This window comes from Dendrobates tinctorius, unplaced genomic scaffold (assembly GCF_039654945.1).
Source record: "Dendrobates tinctorius isolate UK_male_01 unplaced genomic scaffold, ASM3965494v1 ptg000073l, whole genome shotgun sequence".
NCBI classification, from domain to species: Eukaryota; Metazoa; Chordata; class Amphibia; order Anura; family Dendrobatidae; genus Dendrobates; species Dendrobates tinctorius.
The window spans coordinates 7811140-7828982 of record NW_027361741.1 but is presented as its reverse complement, the minus strand read 5'-3'; the positions used below and the strand labels follow the sequence as shown (position 1 = coordinate 7828982).

The 17843-nt window shown below is 41.4% G+C and overlaps 1 protein-coding gene across 2 annotated transcripts in view; it reads right to left on the bottom strand.

Moving 5' to 3' along the window:
* MVK (mevalonate kinase) overlaps nt 1–17843 on the bottom strand; it is a 40965-nt gene that overhangs the window by 17609 nt on the left and 5513 nt on the right. For both annotated transcript variants that reach the window (XM_073582624.1, XM_073582623.1), the window contains exons 7-10: nt 7644–7689; nt 7263–7353; nt 3181–3297; nt 2580–2733 (exon numbers count right to left, since the gene is read on the bottom strand). In XM_073582624.1, coding sequence (XP_073438725.1) covers nt 2580–2733; nt 3181–3297; nt 7263–7353; nt 7644–7689 — 408 coding nt within the window. The remainder of the gene's footprint in view (nt 1–2579; nt 2734–3180; nt 3298–7262; nt 7354–7643; nt 7690–17843) is intronic.

The following is a 17843-nucleotide window of genomic DNA, read 5'->3' as shown; positions in this document are numbered from 1 at the left end:
AGGATACCTCTTCATCAAAAGGGTACCTCCTTTACAGAGAATTGATTATGGGACTTCCTCTCTGGTTTTCCCCATTCCCTTTTAATGAGTAATTGCCACAAATAGGGAAGGCTTTACATTTTTCCTCATAGCAAGCTTGCCAAAAATAAGTTCTATGGCTTTTGCATCTACCAGCCCCACGGTAGGTCAGACTGCTTTAATAAGCTTGTCCGTACTGTATCCTCTACTAGGACGTATCTTTCTCATCTGAGCTACCTTCTCAGTAGCGAGATTTAACAGAGTCCTCCTCTGATCCCTATGGTCTCCTGAGAGATCAATGAGGGGCTGATCTAGCCCTTGCTTTGCTATCCATGTTTGTTGACTGTAAAGCCCTTCCTGATTGTAGACTTCTGACAATCAAGGATCTCCAGCTCTCAACAGAGCGGGTGTCTCTTCAGCTACTGTTCTAACAGTACAGGTCTGACAACCCCTTATTCCTAAGGGACTTTTCTTTTTTTTTTTTTTTTTCACATAAGGAATATTCCTTATTCTTAGCTTTTAATTTACCCCGTTTTTAGGGACCTCCAATGCTCTACCCCACCAATGTATGAAAGAAGAGGGGGGAGAGAGAGAAAGAGAACAGACATTATCGTACTGGACTTTTTCGAAGATCACTCACCACTCGGACACTTCACAAGACGGGTACCGGATCTGGAGGCTGACAGGTCTGTACACATGACTCCCATTGGGACTGTGGACCCCTCCTTATTAACACCATGACGATCCTCCCGTACGCTGTCCGAGCGGCTTCCACTGTAGTTATGGCGTGTCTGGCTCCTCTCATCTGAGCGAGACCGCCACTACTGCACCTCCTGATGCGGCTGTAAGTGCTCTGGCAAAAAAGGCTCTCAATCTTAACAAGTTAGCTGCTGCCGCTTTCAGATGAGAACAGTCACATTCAACCTATAATGGTTGGTGACCCCTGCCAGCACTTCTGACAGCATTACCCCATTTTTTTTTTTTTTTTTTTTTAACTGATCACCTGGTTGATCCTGCACCTGCGCTTCCTGGGTGTTATCCAAATGTGCACTACATCCGACTTGTTTGCACCCCCAGTAACCACTACTGGTGTGCGCTGATCTCCTCCTCGTGCATGCCCTGAAGCGAGCCAGCCTTTCCCCCGGGTGCACGCTCCCTTTCTACGCTCGGGGAGTCTTTCTGGCCAGTTCCTGGTGCGCGTCTCTGTCCTGCCACTATCGGGCGTGTCACTTCCGGTGCGCGCCAGCGTCACTTCCGATGCGCGCCCGGCTCCCGGCGTTCTTCTGACTCCCGGCCGACATGACACCCGGCACCACCGCCCCCTCCCTACCTGGACCTGCCCGGAGGCGGCGATAACGCCGCACCACCCCTGGCTACCAAGACGCCCGGTCACCTCCACTTCCTCCATATCTGTGCTGGATTTTACCTGGAGGGAGCGATCACGCCACTGGCCACCACTGTTCTGCAGGTACTGCTTCTTCTTTATGGCCCAAACGGTGACCGGCCTCCTGGGCTCAACAGGGAGGGATTCCGAGAGGGTTCTCCAAGGAGTCTTACCTCTGCCCGGGCACCGATGTGCTTCACGGGCTGCATGGCCACCACACATCAACAGGGAGGGAGCACAAAAGTGGCCTCCGTGGATTATGGGGTATGTCGGCATCTGGGAGGGTACACCCAATGTGGTCTCCGAGACATCAAACTTCACCCGGGCAATTGCCTCGCGGGCTGTGGCCATGCACTCGCTCAGGGGGGGCATAGGAATATATGGCCCCCGAGGCGACTACCGGTACCTGGTGACGGGTGTAGCAGACCGGTGCCTGCCAGTAATCACCCGACCCAGGCATCCTCTTCTTTCTTCCAGGATCTTCAAGAGGTTTTCATCTTGAGGGTTCCCCATCGAGGACAGGAAACCAACTGATGCGGAGAGAGGAGCCGCCCCATTTATCTTGAAGGTTTCTTGTCCTAATTGGGCGGATCCCCTCTCTCATGGTGCCGTCATGTAGAATGGAAAAAATCTGTATTATATAAGCAACACCAGCACTTCTGCTCCTGCACTCTGGTAGACATCATGGCTACCACTCCATTACACTGGAAATTTAAATCTCTATTTTTCCTTACATAAGCAAGTGTATACAATTGTTGATATCCGTGAATACATTAATTGGTGTTACCAAAATCTATTTCAGAAAAAATATAGCCTGAAAAAGTAAATATTCTGCGCTTACTGGAAGGATGACATCCACAATCCGATATAATAACCTGGTTTATTTTCAGCGCGTTTCAGAGTCACATCGACTCCTTCTTCAGGACAGTCATACATATCTTGTATTATGTATGGTTGCCCTGAAGTGAGTCTGTATCCTTCCAGTAAGCACGGAATACTTTCATTTCATGGATATCTTTTTCTGACACTTTCATATGGAAACTGCAGCATCTGGATTTAGCCTTTTCAGTGATTATGTCGCACACAACCATGCAAGTGGGGCAGATTTACTCGTTCTTTCCTCTTCTGTACTTGGATAAGACCCTATTGGGCTTTTAGATCTATATCCAGTACTTACCAGGCCGGAGTAAAGTGATCGCACAGCCACCACCTCCAGCTCCAGTCAGCTTACTATGCAGACCATGGGACGCAGTCACTTGGCACAGTTTGTCCAATGATGGGTGACCGACACCAATTACATTTAAATGAAGTTGATTAATGTCAATTAGTTCCTGGGGGAACAAAAAAGACAAAGCCATAGCATTAAAAAAAGCAAATAGCATACTAAATATTCTCCAGGATGACTTGAACCTATCAGTAGTAATTTGAAGTATCTACTGCACAATGCACCACAGCTGAGCCCCGACATTTAGAAACTGGTGCACGTGCAAATCTCAGTAACTAGGTCTGGCACATCTTGAGGCTCTACACTTTTCAGTTACAGACTTGTATATCTAAAGGCTATTGCACCAGGAGTAGTATTCAGGGGCATAACACGTGGGGTCCACAAAAATCTCTAACAGGGTTCAATTATCGCAGGTCCTTACTAGTACTGGTCTTAATAAAGGTCAAAGGGACATTTTGGGTACTAGAGCACCGATGTGACTGTAACCACTGCACCTAATATTACACTTGAGTCAGGATTTATATTTTTGGGTTATCCTGCACAGAAATCTTACCTCCAGTATAGAATAATGTTCTTTAGAAAGCCCCTTATCTGCAGATTGTAGGACTCGCTGGCACTCTTCAGATATTGCATTGATGGATGAAAGCACAGGCTCCATGATATCAGGATACTGTGAGAATAGATGCATACTGTTACGATGGCACGTGATGGAGGCTGTTCATGATAAACCATTTACCAGATTGGACACTAAAAGGTGCTACTTAACTACATAGCATCACTGCACTGACTTTTCAAGTAATAAAGGATGCACCCTTTTCCATTATAATGTGAAAAGGCAGTGAATCTTCACCCCAGGATTGTTATTTTAGGGCCCATGCGATCTAAAAGCACTAATTTTACCCTGCTAGCAGATATATAGCAGAAGGGATAGAGCCCTGTCATTGTTTACAACTGTTAATTAACTCCGTACATAATGCTATGTAAGGAAATTAACAGAAATAGTGATCTCCCTCTGCCACCCCATTGACTCCCCGCAGCACGATTATGTGGAGCTGATGGTTGACATGGCAAACAGAGGCCTAACAATGGCATCTGGTGTGCCACTATTCAAAGCTTAATAGATCATTCAATGCTTGTGATCTATCAAACAACCTGTCAGAGGGCTCGTGTAGAAAAGAGAATAAATAAGACGTGTGCTGTCTGACTGATACATGATCAAATAGTACTGGGACAGCAAACTGATCCATGTTATTCAGTAGGTCTGTCAGATGAACAATTTTCTTTTAGTTCAATTTTCTTTAAAGGAAGAAAAATTAATAAAAAAATTAAATTAAAAAAAAAAGCAGCATGCACCATTCTCTTCCGTGTACCCATTCAAGTCAATAGGTAGGCAAACAAAAGTGGGATCACACAGAGAGCATCTGGGTGGCATCCAATTTTCACCGATAGGTTAATGATAGAAATGTTAACCTAGGAAACTGTATTTGATCATGTACATTTTTTTTATGTAGACGTATGAAAACGGATCGCACATGGACAGAACACTGGTGAAAATTAGATGAAAACTGTCTGAGCTTTCTGGATGAGACTCAGACGCGCCATAGACACAGCAAACCGAGAGCTTGTGCCGGCGTAGTATCCTCACAGGATAGTCCAGACGCACTATGCTTCACCCTACTGTGAGCAGAGCCTAAAGCAGCAAAGCGCAAGTGCACAGTGACATAATCGGAAAGAGGATACTGCGCAGGTGCGAGCTCTCGGTTCGCTAGGTAGACGACACGTCACATCATCAAAGCAGCAGCATGCGATTAGGAGCAAAGAGGAGGTATAGACGCCACAGTGAGGACGCCACCCTCATTTACATACAGAGAGGGAGAATATCAAATGGTGTTTTTTGGGCTATACAGGGGGAGTTAGGAGCTGAAAGACACGATTGTGGAAAGCAGCACAGGAGCAGTAAAGGTGGTGGCATTTGTTCATAGGCGCAAAGACTGGTGACCGGTTCCTTTTAACAATGCGATCATAGGATCACATGTGCTCAAGTCTCCTTGGGGGAATAATAAATATTAAAAATAAAAAAAGAGTTTCAATAATAAATAATTCTATTTAAGAATAAAAAGTTATTTAATCCAAAAGGAAAAAGTCACATATCTTGTATCACTGCATCCATAATAACCAGAACAATAAAATATTATTCCCCCCCCCAAAAAAAAAAAAAAAAAAACACACACCAGATTATGCCACAATTACTTTCATTCATCTAGCCTGACATAAAATGTAAAAAGTATCATTCCCTATATGATGCTAACAAAAACTTCAGTTCTTTATGCCAAAATAAGGTCTCATAAAGCTATGTAACAAATAAAAAATACAAAAGTTATGGCTCTCAGGATAAGATGAAAAACAACTATACAAATTTGGTATTGCCATAATTGTGCAGGCCCACAAAATAAAGATAACACCTTATTTGTGCAGCAAATGATAATTTTATATTTTCTTTCAAACATTTTTATTGAATTTTAGTAATAATATAGGGTTGAAAGGGAGGGGAGAGGAAGGGAATTAACATTAAGGGAAAGGGAAGGGAGAGGAAAGAAAAGGGAATAAAAACTAGAGAACTCAAGTCCATGTTAAAATACCTTACAAATACACAGCTAATTAATTAAATAGAAAAACAAGACATCATGCAATGTTCGTGCAGACGAAGACAAGCTAGTAAATTCAAACCAATATAAATAATAGCTAAGTATTACAAAATTTAGCATTCCACACTTTCCATTTCACAGTGTATCTAGTCATACCATCATTAATCAGAGCAAACCTCTTTTCTAGGGAACTATGCTGGTGAACCTTATCTAGAATTTCTGAGAAAAGAGGGGGAACTGTTTTCTTCCACCAGTACGCGATTGCGTTTTTGACCACTAAAAAGATATGAATAATGATAAATTTAACTGAAGGGTCAACAAGTTCCAAATCCAGAGATAGTAAAGCTCTTTGCGGTGTGACTTCGAAGTTTTGGGAAAAAGAATTTATGTGGAGTGACACTTTCTTCCAGAGGTCTTTGATCTTTGTACAACCCCAAAATAAGTGAAACAAGTTTCCTTGTTGTCCACAGTTTCTCCAACAAAGAGGGGAATGTTCCTTATTTATATGGGCCAATCTAATAGGAGTGAGATACCACCTGGTTAAGATCTTAAAATATGACTCGTGAAGCGCCATTGAGATACCAGATCGGTAAGTTGACCTAATAGCGCTGTCCCACTGTTCATCCGCCATAATTATATTCAAGTCAGACTCCCATCTCCTCATGTACACATTTTTCGGGCTGACCACATCTCCATTAAAATAGTTGTATATATTTCTCAGACTCCAGGCAGTTTTGTTGTTTGTGTTGCCTAGCAATGAGATCAACATCTCCAGGTTCATAGTTTTAATGCGCATGAATTTCTGCACATTCTCCTTTAAGATAATAAAGGGTATGAACTCAGACGATGGCAAGTTGTATTGAGACCTAATCCTACTGAAACTAAAAAATTCATATCCCTCAAAGAGATTTCCAATTCTTTTGATGTTTGAATTTAACCAGGACTCAGACAAAGGAATATTGTAAACTAACGCTAGAAGATGTAAGGGGAATTTCCTGAACTGCGTTTTCTTATTAAAGGATTTTGTGGGTTTTGAAAATGCTCTCCAATAATTTTATATTTTAAGATGCCAGGGCATGACTGTGTTTTTACTAAAATATTAACATTTGCCAGTCCTCATTGATTGATACCTTTTAATAGTTAATTGAAAAGATGGTAACAAATTGCAAGCGTTATAGACTCAGGTCTCTTCATAAAGATAGAATAACACAAAATCTGAAGAGTCACATATTTATACACAACAGAACATAGAATAGTGCAGTAAATGAGACAAGTGCCGTGAAGCATAACTATCGGTATGGGAATGGGAGAACCAGCTGTGGCAGTAAATATTGGAGGAGTTCATAGATAAGGAGTGTGAAAGTTTTATTGTCCTCCGATTGAGCTGGTCAAGGGTTGTGATGCCCCCAAATGGTCTGAGGAGCACATTCAGACCATCATAACCCTGGAGCAGACCTCAATCAGAGGACAATAAATCTTTCACAATCCTTATCTATGAAGAACATATATAAGATATATTTTTACCGGGTTTTTACCATTTCTTCCCATAGCGTTAAGTATTAAGCTTTATGTCCCACAGAATGGTGTCACTGTGACAAATAATACTCATTAAGCAAAAAATAAGCCCTCATAGAGCTACTTTGACAAAAAATATTATGGCTCCTGGAATGCAACCATGGAAAAAGAAAAACATAAAAATATATGTGAAGACAATAAGGCACGATCTTTAAGAGATTAAAGATGCAAGTTTTCAAAAATGTATGGTTATTTTCAAGAGTGGTAGAATATTTCCAGATGGCCAAGTATTTTAATTTTTAATGATTAACTGTACATGGCTTATAAATGGAAAACCTTCTTAACACAAAAAAAAAAAAAAAATACAAAAATATACTCCCCGCCCCAAGTCGACAATAGTAATAGTGGTAGAGTTCCAGATACAAATTAGGTTCATGCTCAAAAACCCATTGACAAATAAAGAATAAGTATGCACCTTGAGCAGCTTGTCTTTCACTCCTGACACAAGAGTCTTGGTGCTGCGTGGGACACGTGTGTTTGTGAGTAAGATCTGCAGTACTGGTACCCTAGAGAGAGGACTCAATGTTACAACAGGTAAAGGGATTGTTTTCGCAGTAATAGTAGAATTTTAGGATACCAAATAAAAATCCTTACTAGTAATAACAACATTATTTACAAGCTTAGATAAGGAGAAAAAAGAAAAATATTAAAAGAACATAGTAATAACCTCTGGTTGAAGAGAAGTGACCACAACAAATCATCAAAATTTGCCAGGGTTTTTTATTTTTGGGGAAAATATCCTTTTACAAAGCAGTAGTTTCTTATATAACAAAGTAGAAAAACCCTAAACATTTACCTTTCAATTGTCGTTATCTGGCCAGCCTGATATCGTAAAGCACCCCCTACAATGAAAACAAGATATCTGAACTTATATTCTTTTTCCAGCTCATATCCTTAGTTTTCTACCATTGCATTAATTATTTAAAATAAAACCTGGCCATACACAATCAATAGCTGTAGGCTCAATTTGTCTGACAGATATCCCTCCTCAATCACCGTACACGTACAGTTAGGTCCCGAAATAGGAGAAGCGCCGGCCTACGCTGCAGTCCATTGGCTCTGAGGTCAAGGACAAATGGCTGATATATGACCCAGGACAAGACACCTCCAACAGACAATGGTATGAGATGTACAGTTGTGGCCAAAAGTATTGACACCCCTGCAATTCTGTCAGATAATACTCAGTTTCTTCATGAAAATGATTGCAAACACAAATTCTTTGGTATTATTATCTTCATTTAATTTGTCTTAAATGGAAAAACACAAAAGAGAATGAAGCAAATAGCAAAACATTGATCATTTCACACAAAACTCCAAAAATGGGCCAGACAAAAGTATTGGCACCCTCAGCCTAATACTTGGTTGCACAACCTTTAGACAAAATAACTGCGACCAACCACTTCCAGTAACCATCAATGAGTTTCTTACGATGCTCTGCTGGAATTTTAGACCATTCTTCTTTGGCAAACTGCTCCAGGTCCCTGATATTTGAAGGGTGCCTTCTCCAAACTGCCATTTTTAGATCTCTCCACAGGTGTTCTATGGGATTCAGGTCTGGACTCATTGCTGGCCACCTTAGAAGTCTCCAGTGCTTTCTCTCAAACCATTTTCTAGTGCTTTTTGAAGTGTGTTTTGGGTCATTGTCCTGCTGGAAGACCCATGACCTCTGAGGGAGACCCAGCTTTCTCACACTGGGCCCTACATTATGCTGCAAAATTTGTTGGTAGTCTTCAGACTTCATAATGCCATGCACACGGTCAAGCAGTCCAGTGCCAGAGGCAGCAAAGCAACCCCAAAACATCAGGGAACCTCCGCCATGTTTGACTGTAGGGACCGTGTTCTTTTCTTTGAATGCCTCTTTTTTTCTCCTGTAAACTCTATGTTGATGCCTTTGCCCAAAAAGCTCTACTTTTGTCTCATCTGACCAGAGAACACTCTTCCAAAACGTTTTAGGCTTTTTCAGGTAAGTTTTGGCAAACTCCAGCCTGGCTTTTTTATGTCTCGGGGTAAGAAGTGGGGTCTTCATGGGTCTCCTACCATACAATCCCTTTTCATTCAGACGCCGACGGATAGTACGGGTTGACACTGTTGTACCCTCGGACTGCAGGGCACCTTGAACTTGTTTGGATGTTAGTCGAGGTTCTTTATCCAACATCCGCACAATCTTGCGTTGAAATCTCTTGTCAATTTTTCTTTTCTGTCCACATCTAGGGAGGTTAGCCACAGTGCCATGGGCTTTAAACTTCTTGATGACACTGTGCACGGTAGACACAGGAACATTCTGGTCTTTGGAGATGGACTTGTAGCCTTGAGATTGCTCATGCTTCCTCACAATTTGGTTTCTCAAGTCCTCAGACAGTTCTTTGGTCTTCTTTCTTTTCTCCATGCACAATGTGGTACACACAAGGACACAGGACAGACGTTGAGTCAACTTTAATCCATGTCAACTGGCTGCAAGTGTGATTTATTTATTGCCAACACCTGTTAGGTGCCACAGGTAAGTTACAGGTGCTGTTAATTACACAAATTAGACAAGCATCACATGATTTTTCGAACAGTGCCAATACTTTTGTCCACCCTCTTTTTTATGTTTGGTGTGGAATTATATCCAATTTGGCTTTAGGACAATTCTTTTTGTGTTTTTTCATTTAAGACAAATTAAATGAAGATAATAATACCAAAGAATTTGTGTTTGCAATCATTTTCAGGAAGAAACTGAGTATTATCTGACAGAATTGCAGGGGTGTCAATACTTTTGGCCACAACTGTACTCTTTGCATCTGGCTCTGACCCAACCTGGGTCTGTGTGTGCCCCTCAGGTGTGGACTTTTACCCTTTTTTTGGGCCTCTGTGATACAAATGGGATATGCATGAGTGAGAGACTGGTATAGATAGGCATCCAGTCAATAAGGTAGTGATTGCAGTACATTGAAACATCCATTTGGATACTATGGATTGTGACCGGAATCTGAACTTTTCCTACCATGAGGAGAGCACACACTCAGGAATGTGAAAAGCAACCACCTGCTTTCGCATTGTTGTGGGAGTTGGAAGGGAGGAATGTGAGAACCAAACCAACTGAGATAAAGGAGGAATGTGAAAAAAAACAAGTTACTGCGCATGACAGCGCGTGATCAAGGTGAAACCTGATTCACTGCGCATGTCAGTGCGTGATCATTCCAATTAATATTATAAAAAGTACTGACCTCCTCAGCGGGTAGGGACTTTCCAGACGATTCAAGTGGACGCACTTAGTCTGTGATGCTGACCGAGGAAAACCCCTTCCCGCTGATCGAGGTCCCCCGATGTGAAGGGTGATGCTACAATAACTCGGTAATTATTATTGATGCTGAAATCTTTCATGTCATAACTGTCGTTTTTAAATCAATGAGACTATTCATGTGCTATGTAAAACAAAATGATTGCTTGCTAAAATAAAAGATTGTCAATAATCTTTGCCTGGTTGGGATGCCAGTGAGCGCTACGTAAGTTAAGGTAAATAACCTAATTTGGGAGAAAATTTAGCAAGACATAAATTGGCGTAGTCGGCAGGATCTTTTTCAATATGTTTAAGAAACGAAAGGAAAAGCAGGAGGATGTAGTGGATGTGCCCGGTTGGACTGAGGCACCGTATAATGTATTGGCACATGAGTTGAGCAGTTCTGGACTGGCGGAACAGTGGTCTAGTAAGCTTAAAGGTAGTGAACCCACTGATGTTGTTAAAGTACTCAGGGGTGATGTAGAGTTTTTAGGACGGCGTATGTGGATTTGTTTTCCCTGCAAAGGCAGGTGATGCAGTTAACCCATGATGTTGTTGGTTTACTCATGGGGATCCCTGCAAAGGCAGGTGATGCAGATAACCCCTCGATGTTGTTTAGTTACTCGAGGTTTTCCCTGCAAAGGCAGGTGATGCAGTTAACCCATGATGTTGTTAATGTACTCATGGTTGTCCCCGCCAAGGCGGGTGATGTTGTGTCGCTTGGGCGACGAACTTGGATTCTGCTCAGTGCATATCGCGCGATGCATGAGCGGAATCAACAAATGCAGAGGAAGTGCTCTCAATTGGAACAAAAAGTTGCAGAGCTAGGAGGGCAGAAAGTGGTGCTGGATTGCAATACCCGTCTGCTCAAAGATAAGTTGGAACATTACCAGAGTGTAGCAGAGAAAGCTGCTATCATAGTTGCTCAAAATAAATATTGCAAGAGAAGAGGAAAAATTAATAAGGAAAAAAGGTATTCCCACAAAATTCAGAGGTCCAAAAATTAAAATTGCTGGACTAGGAGGACAGGTAATCACCGGAGTACAAACACAAGTTGCTTTGAAAATAGGAAACTTACCGATAAGAAATTACCGTGTTTTAGTAGTACCCATTCCAGAATATATATTGGGAATTGATGTTTTAAAAGGAATGACTTTAAATTTATCGGCTGGAAAATTCTCCTTTGGAGTAAAAATGGCAGAAATACAAATGAGACCTGTAATGGTAGGAAAAGTAAAAATGCCCCCTGTACATATCCCTCCTGCTACTAAAATGGTGGCAATGAAACAGTATCGAATACCAGGGGGACACAAAGAGATTACTGAAACAATTAAAAATCTGGTGGACGCAGGAGTCATGCGTACCACTACTACTGCATGGAATAATCCAGTCTGGCCAGTTAAAAAGAGTGATGGCTCCTGGCGTATGACAGTGGATTACAGGGAATTGAACAAATGTACCCCCCCCATTAACAGCTGCAGTGCCAGATACTATCACTATAATAGAAAATATACAGAGTCATAATGGAACTTGGTATGCAGTGATTGATTTGGCTAATGCCTTCTTTACAATTCCAATAGAGGAAAAGGCGCAGGATCAATTTGCTTTTACCTGGTTAGGTCGACAGTATACCATGACCAGATTGCCTCAAGGATGGCTTCATAGCCCTACTATTTGTCACCGGACGGTGGTAGAACATCTAGATCAGTTCTCCTTGCCCTCAGATATGCAAATTTCTCATTATATTGATGATATAATGATACAAGGAAATGAGGAGCAGGCAGTGAAATCACAATTGGAAAAACTTTTGGTGCATATGAGGAGCAAAGGATGGGAAATAAATGAGGCAAAGGTCCAAGGACCGGCTCAAGTTGTAAAATTCCTTGGAATCCAATGGAATAAAGGACATAGGGAAATCTTGCCACAAGCTAAACAGAAGATTATTAATTTCCCTACTCCCAAGTCTAAGCAAGAGACTCAATCTTATATTGGGCTATTTGGATTTTGGAGACAGCATATACCTCATTTAGGACAAATGCTGTCTCCTTTGTATAAAGTGACGAGGAAGAAATATGAATTCCATTGGGGGGGAAGAACAACAAACTGCTTTTGAGATCGTGAAAGAGGCCATACAACAAGCTGTAGATTTATGGCCAATGGCAGCGGGGAGTGTAGAATTGCATGTATCAGTACAAAATATGTATGCAAATTGGTCATTATGGCAAAAACAAGGGGGAAAAAGAGTTCCCTTAGGATTTTGGAATCGAAAACTCCCTGATGCTGGAGAAAAGTATACTCCATTAGAACAACAATTGCTAGCTTGTTATTGGGCATTGGTAGAAACAGAACAGCTAACTTTAGGACATGAAGTCTTATTAAGACCAGCAATACCTATAATGCAATGGGTATTGTCTAACCCTAAAACCAATAGGGTAGGACATGCATAGGAACAAAGTATCATAAAATGGAAATGGTACATTTCTGAAAGAGCAAAGAAAGGAGAAGGCGGGATGGCCTCCCTCCATGAGAAAATAGCTGAAACAGGGGAAGAAATCAAATCCCCTGGGAAACCAACTGTCCGAGAAGAGTCCCCTGTAAAATGGGGAAAATCTTATGAAGATTTAACAGAACAACAACAGCAACATGCTTGGTTCACTGATGGGTCAGCTCGATATGTTAATGGAAAGCGACACTGGAAGAGTGTGGCTTATAACCCGAAACTAGAAAAACCTTTGGTTATGGAAGGTCACGGTAAAAGTAGCCAATATGCAGAATTATACGCTATCTTTCTGGCATTGAGTTTTGAACAAGGGAAGGAGTGTCACCTTTTCACAGACTCGTGGTCTGTGGCTAATGGTCTTGCAACTTGGATGATGGGATGGAAGAAATATGGTTGGTTAATACATGGTAAGGAAGTGTGGGGAAAAGAGGTGTGGGAATTTATAGAAGAAATGGTTTAAATCACACTTACTACTGTTTTTCATGTTGATGCACATATGCCTGCTGACTCACTTGATCGTTTGTTTAATTCTGAAGCAGATAAAGCCGCCGCTATTAGACAGACTTCTGAGGTTGATCAAGAAAAAGAAAAATGGCTGCAAGGTACAGCTGTTTGGGCGCACAACAAGAGTGGACACCTTGGAGAAAAAGCCACTTACAGGTGGGCCCAAGAAAGAGGTGTTCAACTAACCATGGACATTATAAAACAAGTCATTGCACAGTGTCCAGTATGCCAGCATTCACAAAAAAGGGAAGTTCCACACACAGTAATGGGACACATAGCTCGAGGACAATTACCAGCTCAAATTTGGCAGATGGATTTCATTGGTCCACTCACTGAGAGTAGGGGATGTAAATATGTCTGCACAGCAGTAGATAACTACTCAGGACTTATGATAGGATTCCCTTGCAAAGCAGCCACACAATGGAGCACATTACGTACATTAGAGATTATTACACAATACTATGGTGTTCCACTGCAGATACAGACTGACAATGGGTCACACTTCACTGGTCAACAGATAAAGGATTATGCTAATGAGCATAATGTCCAATGGGTATATCATATGCCTTACTATCCCCAAGCTGCAGGGTTAGTGGAAAGGATGAATGGACTCTTGAAGTCTACTCTGAAAAAGATACACAATATGGAAGGAGAATATGGCCAGTGGAGAGACAATCTAAGTGAGGCTTTACAAATTATTAACAATAGGCCAATTACTGATTCCATGACACCATTGATGAGAATGCTGACACCCAATCTTACCATACACGAAACTCATATTGTACATACAATTACTTGGTGGAAGATGAATCAAGAGGCTAAAATTCCTGAAAGAGCAACCCCCCTATCTGCGGGATTGGATCTCAGTGCAATAGAAGTGACTATTGTACCTCCAGGTAAGATGGTTCCTATACTAACAGGATTAGGATGTCAAATGCCTAAAGGACATTATGGTCAGTTGGCAACTTGGTCTAGTTTTGCTTTAAAAGGGGCCATAGTGGTGGGAGGAGTAAGTGATGCTGATTATCAAGGAGAAATCAAAGTTATTATGTCCAATTTAGGACAAGAGCCGCTAGTTATTTCCAAAGGACAAAAGATGGCTCAAACGTTGGTAATACCTATTAGTTTAGATCAAGCCATCGAAGGACAAGCTCCACTAGAACTCTCCTTACGGGGGGATAAAGCATTTGGGTCATCAGATGTGACCAATGTGGGAGCCAAAATCTGGGTTCAAAATACCCAAGGACCGCCTTCAGAGGCTGAAGTGATAGCAATAGGCAAAGACCATACCCTGTTAATTATGAGGCCAGGAGTGGAAAAATGGGAATATATCCCACAAGAAAAATGTTATTTGAGAGAATAATGTTGATTATTGATTTTATAGATTCCAAATCTTCAAATATGGGTAAGTGGAATCCTTGGGCTCGCGTGTTTGGACAGCATCGGTGCCTGGACTCCTGGAATCTGTCTGACTACAAAATTCAGGAAGGAGTATGTTCCGAGGCCAGGAGATTGGAAGGAATACAACCGAACCACCCCGAATGAAAATGCCGGATGTGGAGGTTGGGGAAAACTCACCACTCAAGTGATTTTTGACGTTAATCTCACCATAACTGCAAAATATCCCCGACCATGGTATTATAATGGGACTAAGTCTACTATATACTTAGCTGATAGTAAGGACACTTTGAATATTCAAGCTGAAGATCATATTATTTGTTGGACGACTGAACAATTAACCTTTGATCAGTCGATATGGGATAATTATAGTTCAAAAGGGGAGAATAAAACTGAGTTCACTTTTACTTTAAACAAAACTATGATTATATTTTGTGGTAATTCCACCAATCGTCAGATGGTAGCGATGACAGGACAGAAATATCCGCCTTGTAATAATCACACGGGAACCTATAACGGAACAGGACTATGCTGTGGGATACCTAGTTTATCATGTATATCATGGAGAAGGATACTCCGGGTGTATCTGATGTCACAGACTAAAGCTGATCCAGGACAGATGAAGAAGATTCCCACATCATGTGTAAAAACAGGAACTCAATCGCAGAAGACTGTTGTTGCAGCCAAAATAATCTTCCCACCTACTCCTGCATGCCATTATAGGGGTAAAAGGGCATGGTATGATACAGTATTGGGAGGAGTCGGGGCTGTGACTGGGACTTTGAACTCATTTGATATTGAAACTTTGGCAAATAAAATGCATAATGCCGGAAAAGATATCCAAGATGCTTTGACTATACAAGGTAGATGGATGCCTACTATTTGGCGTCCTTGGAAGCAGGCATTACAAATGGATACTTTTCTTTTACAAATGAAAATTGTTTCAGATACCTTAAATTTAGAAATTAATACTAATGTTAGCATAATAGTTAACTGGACAATATGTACGCTGCAAGCTATATATCAAATTCAGCAGAAAAATAATATGCAAACTCAACTTATGACCGGGAATGAGTTAGTCTGGAGGACCGTATTTAAAAATACAATCCCCAAGGTTTCCTGGTTAAGAATAGAAGCTCCTAAGATGGTTTGCAACGACACTTTGTGTTCAGGACTATTGATAGTTTATAATGTAACCAATCAACAAGTAATGTGTAGATTTGTAGTGATGCCATTATTATTAGGTATTCCTGGACAACAGTGGTTATGGATGCCCAAGTTTAATGGGTTATATATTGATAAAAATAATCGTACTCATGATTTAAGTTTATGTGAGGATACTTTAGAGGGGAAAATTTGCAGGTTACAATCAGCCGTATATGAACCATGTTTGTTACAAAATACTATGAATGTATGTGAATTCGTCATTTTGCCAACCTCATATAGAATGTTGATTGAAATAGCCCCACAAGAGGTATGTGTAATAACGGATGTTCCAATAATCTCTGGAATGATAGTACCTTATGTGGGATGCCTAAGAAATGTAACCGCACTACAATGGGAAAATCGAACTTTTCTGTTAAGCTCAGATGTAACAACTGCTGCCACTATTGAGTGGGAACCAACAACATTAGAAATCAATAATTGGGAGGTAAATTTAACGAAATTGAAACATATAATTGAACAATCAGAAGAAGGAAAATATATGATTACTCAATTAAATAGAACTATACAAATGCATGTGATAAGCACCACTATTATAGCAGATAAGATTGTAAAAATGGGATCGATTATTGCTGATGCTACCTCTCATCATTGGTATGATATTTTTCTAGGGTATTCGCCCTCAGCTACCAAATTATTGAATTGGCTGATTCATCCCGTGTTGGTGATGGCTATTGTAGTGATTCTATTATCCATATGGAATTGCTATATAGCTTACAAAATGTGTTGCAAGAAACCACAAGTGCTCATGGTGTCCTATAAAGATGGTGTTTAAAAGACTGCAATCAAGGACCGATTGTGATACAAATGGGATATGCATGAGTGAGAGACTGGTATAGATAGGCATCCAGTCAATTAGGTAGTGATTGCAGTACATTGAAACATCCATTTGGATACTATGGATTGTGACCGGAATCTGAACTTTTCCTACCATGAGGAGAGCACACACTCAGGAATGTGAAAAGCAACCACCTGCTCAGGCATTGTTGTGGGAGTTGGAAGGGAGGAATGTGAGAACCAAACCAACTGAGATAAAGGAGGAATGTGAAAAAAAACAAGTTACTGCGCATGACAGCGCGTGATCAAGGTGAAACCTGATTCACTGCGCATGTCAGTGCGTGATCATTCCAATTAATATTATAAAAAGTACTGACCTCCTCAGCGGGTAGGGACTTTCCAGACGATTCAAGTGGACGCACTTAGTCTGTGATGCTGACCGAGGAAAACCCCTTCCCGCTGATCGAGGTCCCCCGATGTGAAGGGTGATGCTACAATAACTCGGTAATTATTATTGATGCTGAAATCTTTCATGTCATAACTGTCGTTTTTAAATCAATGAGACTATTCATGTGCTATGTAAAACAAAATGATTGCTTGCTAAAATAAAAGATTGTCAATAATCTTTGCCTGGTTGGGATGCCAGTGAGCGCTACGTAAGTTAAGGTAAATAACCTAATTTGGGAGAAAATTTAGCAAGACAGCCTCCCAGAAATGTGACCTCAGGCTCCCTTGGTTGCTCAGGAGAGTTATTCAAGTATGCCAAGTATGTTTCCACAAGGTCCAAAAAGTCATCTGCATTTTGGGATCTTCTTGGTAACCCAGCTTTGTATGGATTTCGGTAGTGAGTGGATAAATCTGTCCACTGCCACTCTTTCCACCATCTGTGCAGGAAACAGTTCTCAGGCTGCAGCCATATTTGCACCAGGTGTAATAAGTCGAACATCTGGGACCAAGGGAGTTTGTCCTTTTGGTAGTGCCAGGGGTGTGCCTGGACTACTAGGGTGACGCCCAAACGTGCCACAATCTCCGCCTTCAGCTTGTCGAACTCCCTGGCATCCTGCAGGGCACTTTCTGCGATTCCCCAGTAAGGTATGGAGCCAGGACGGCTGCCCATTGCTGTGGGCAGTTTCTGTCTGCCATCTTCTCAAATATAGTCAAGAAAGCCTCAATGTCGTACTTCACTGTCATCTTCTGTAAGGCCTCCCGTACAGTTTGCCTCACCTGGTTACCTTCACTATGACTGGAGCGTGATCTACCAGGCCCAAAACAGTTTCTGCCAGGTGAGCTATCTGCTACTGATGTTGCTGCTGGATCTGCTCCCGCAACTCTCT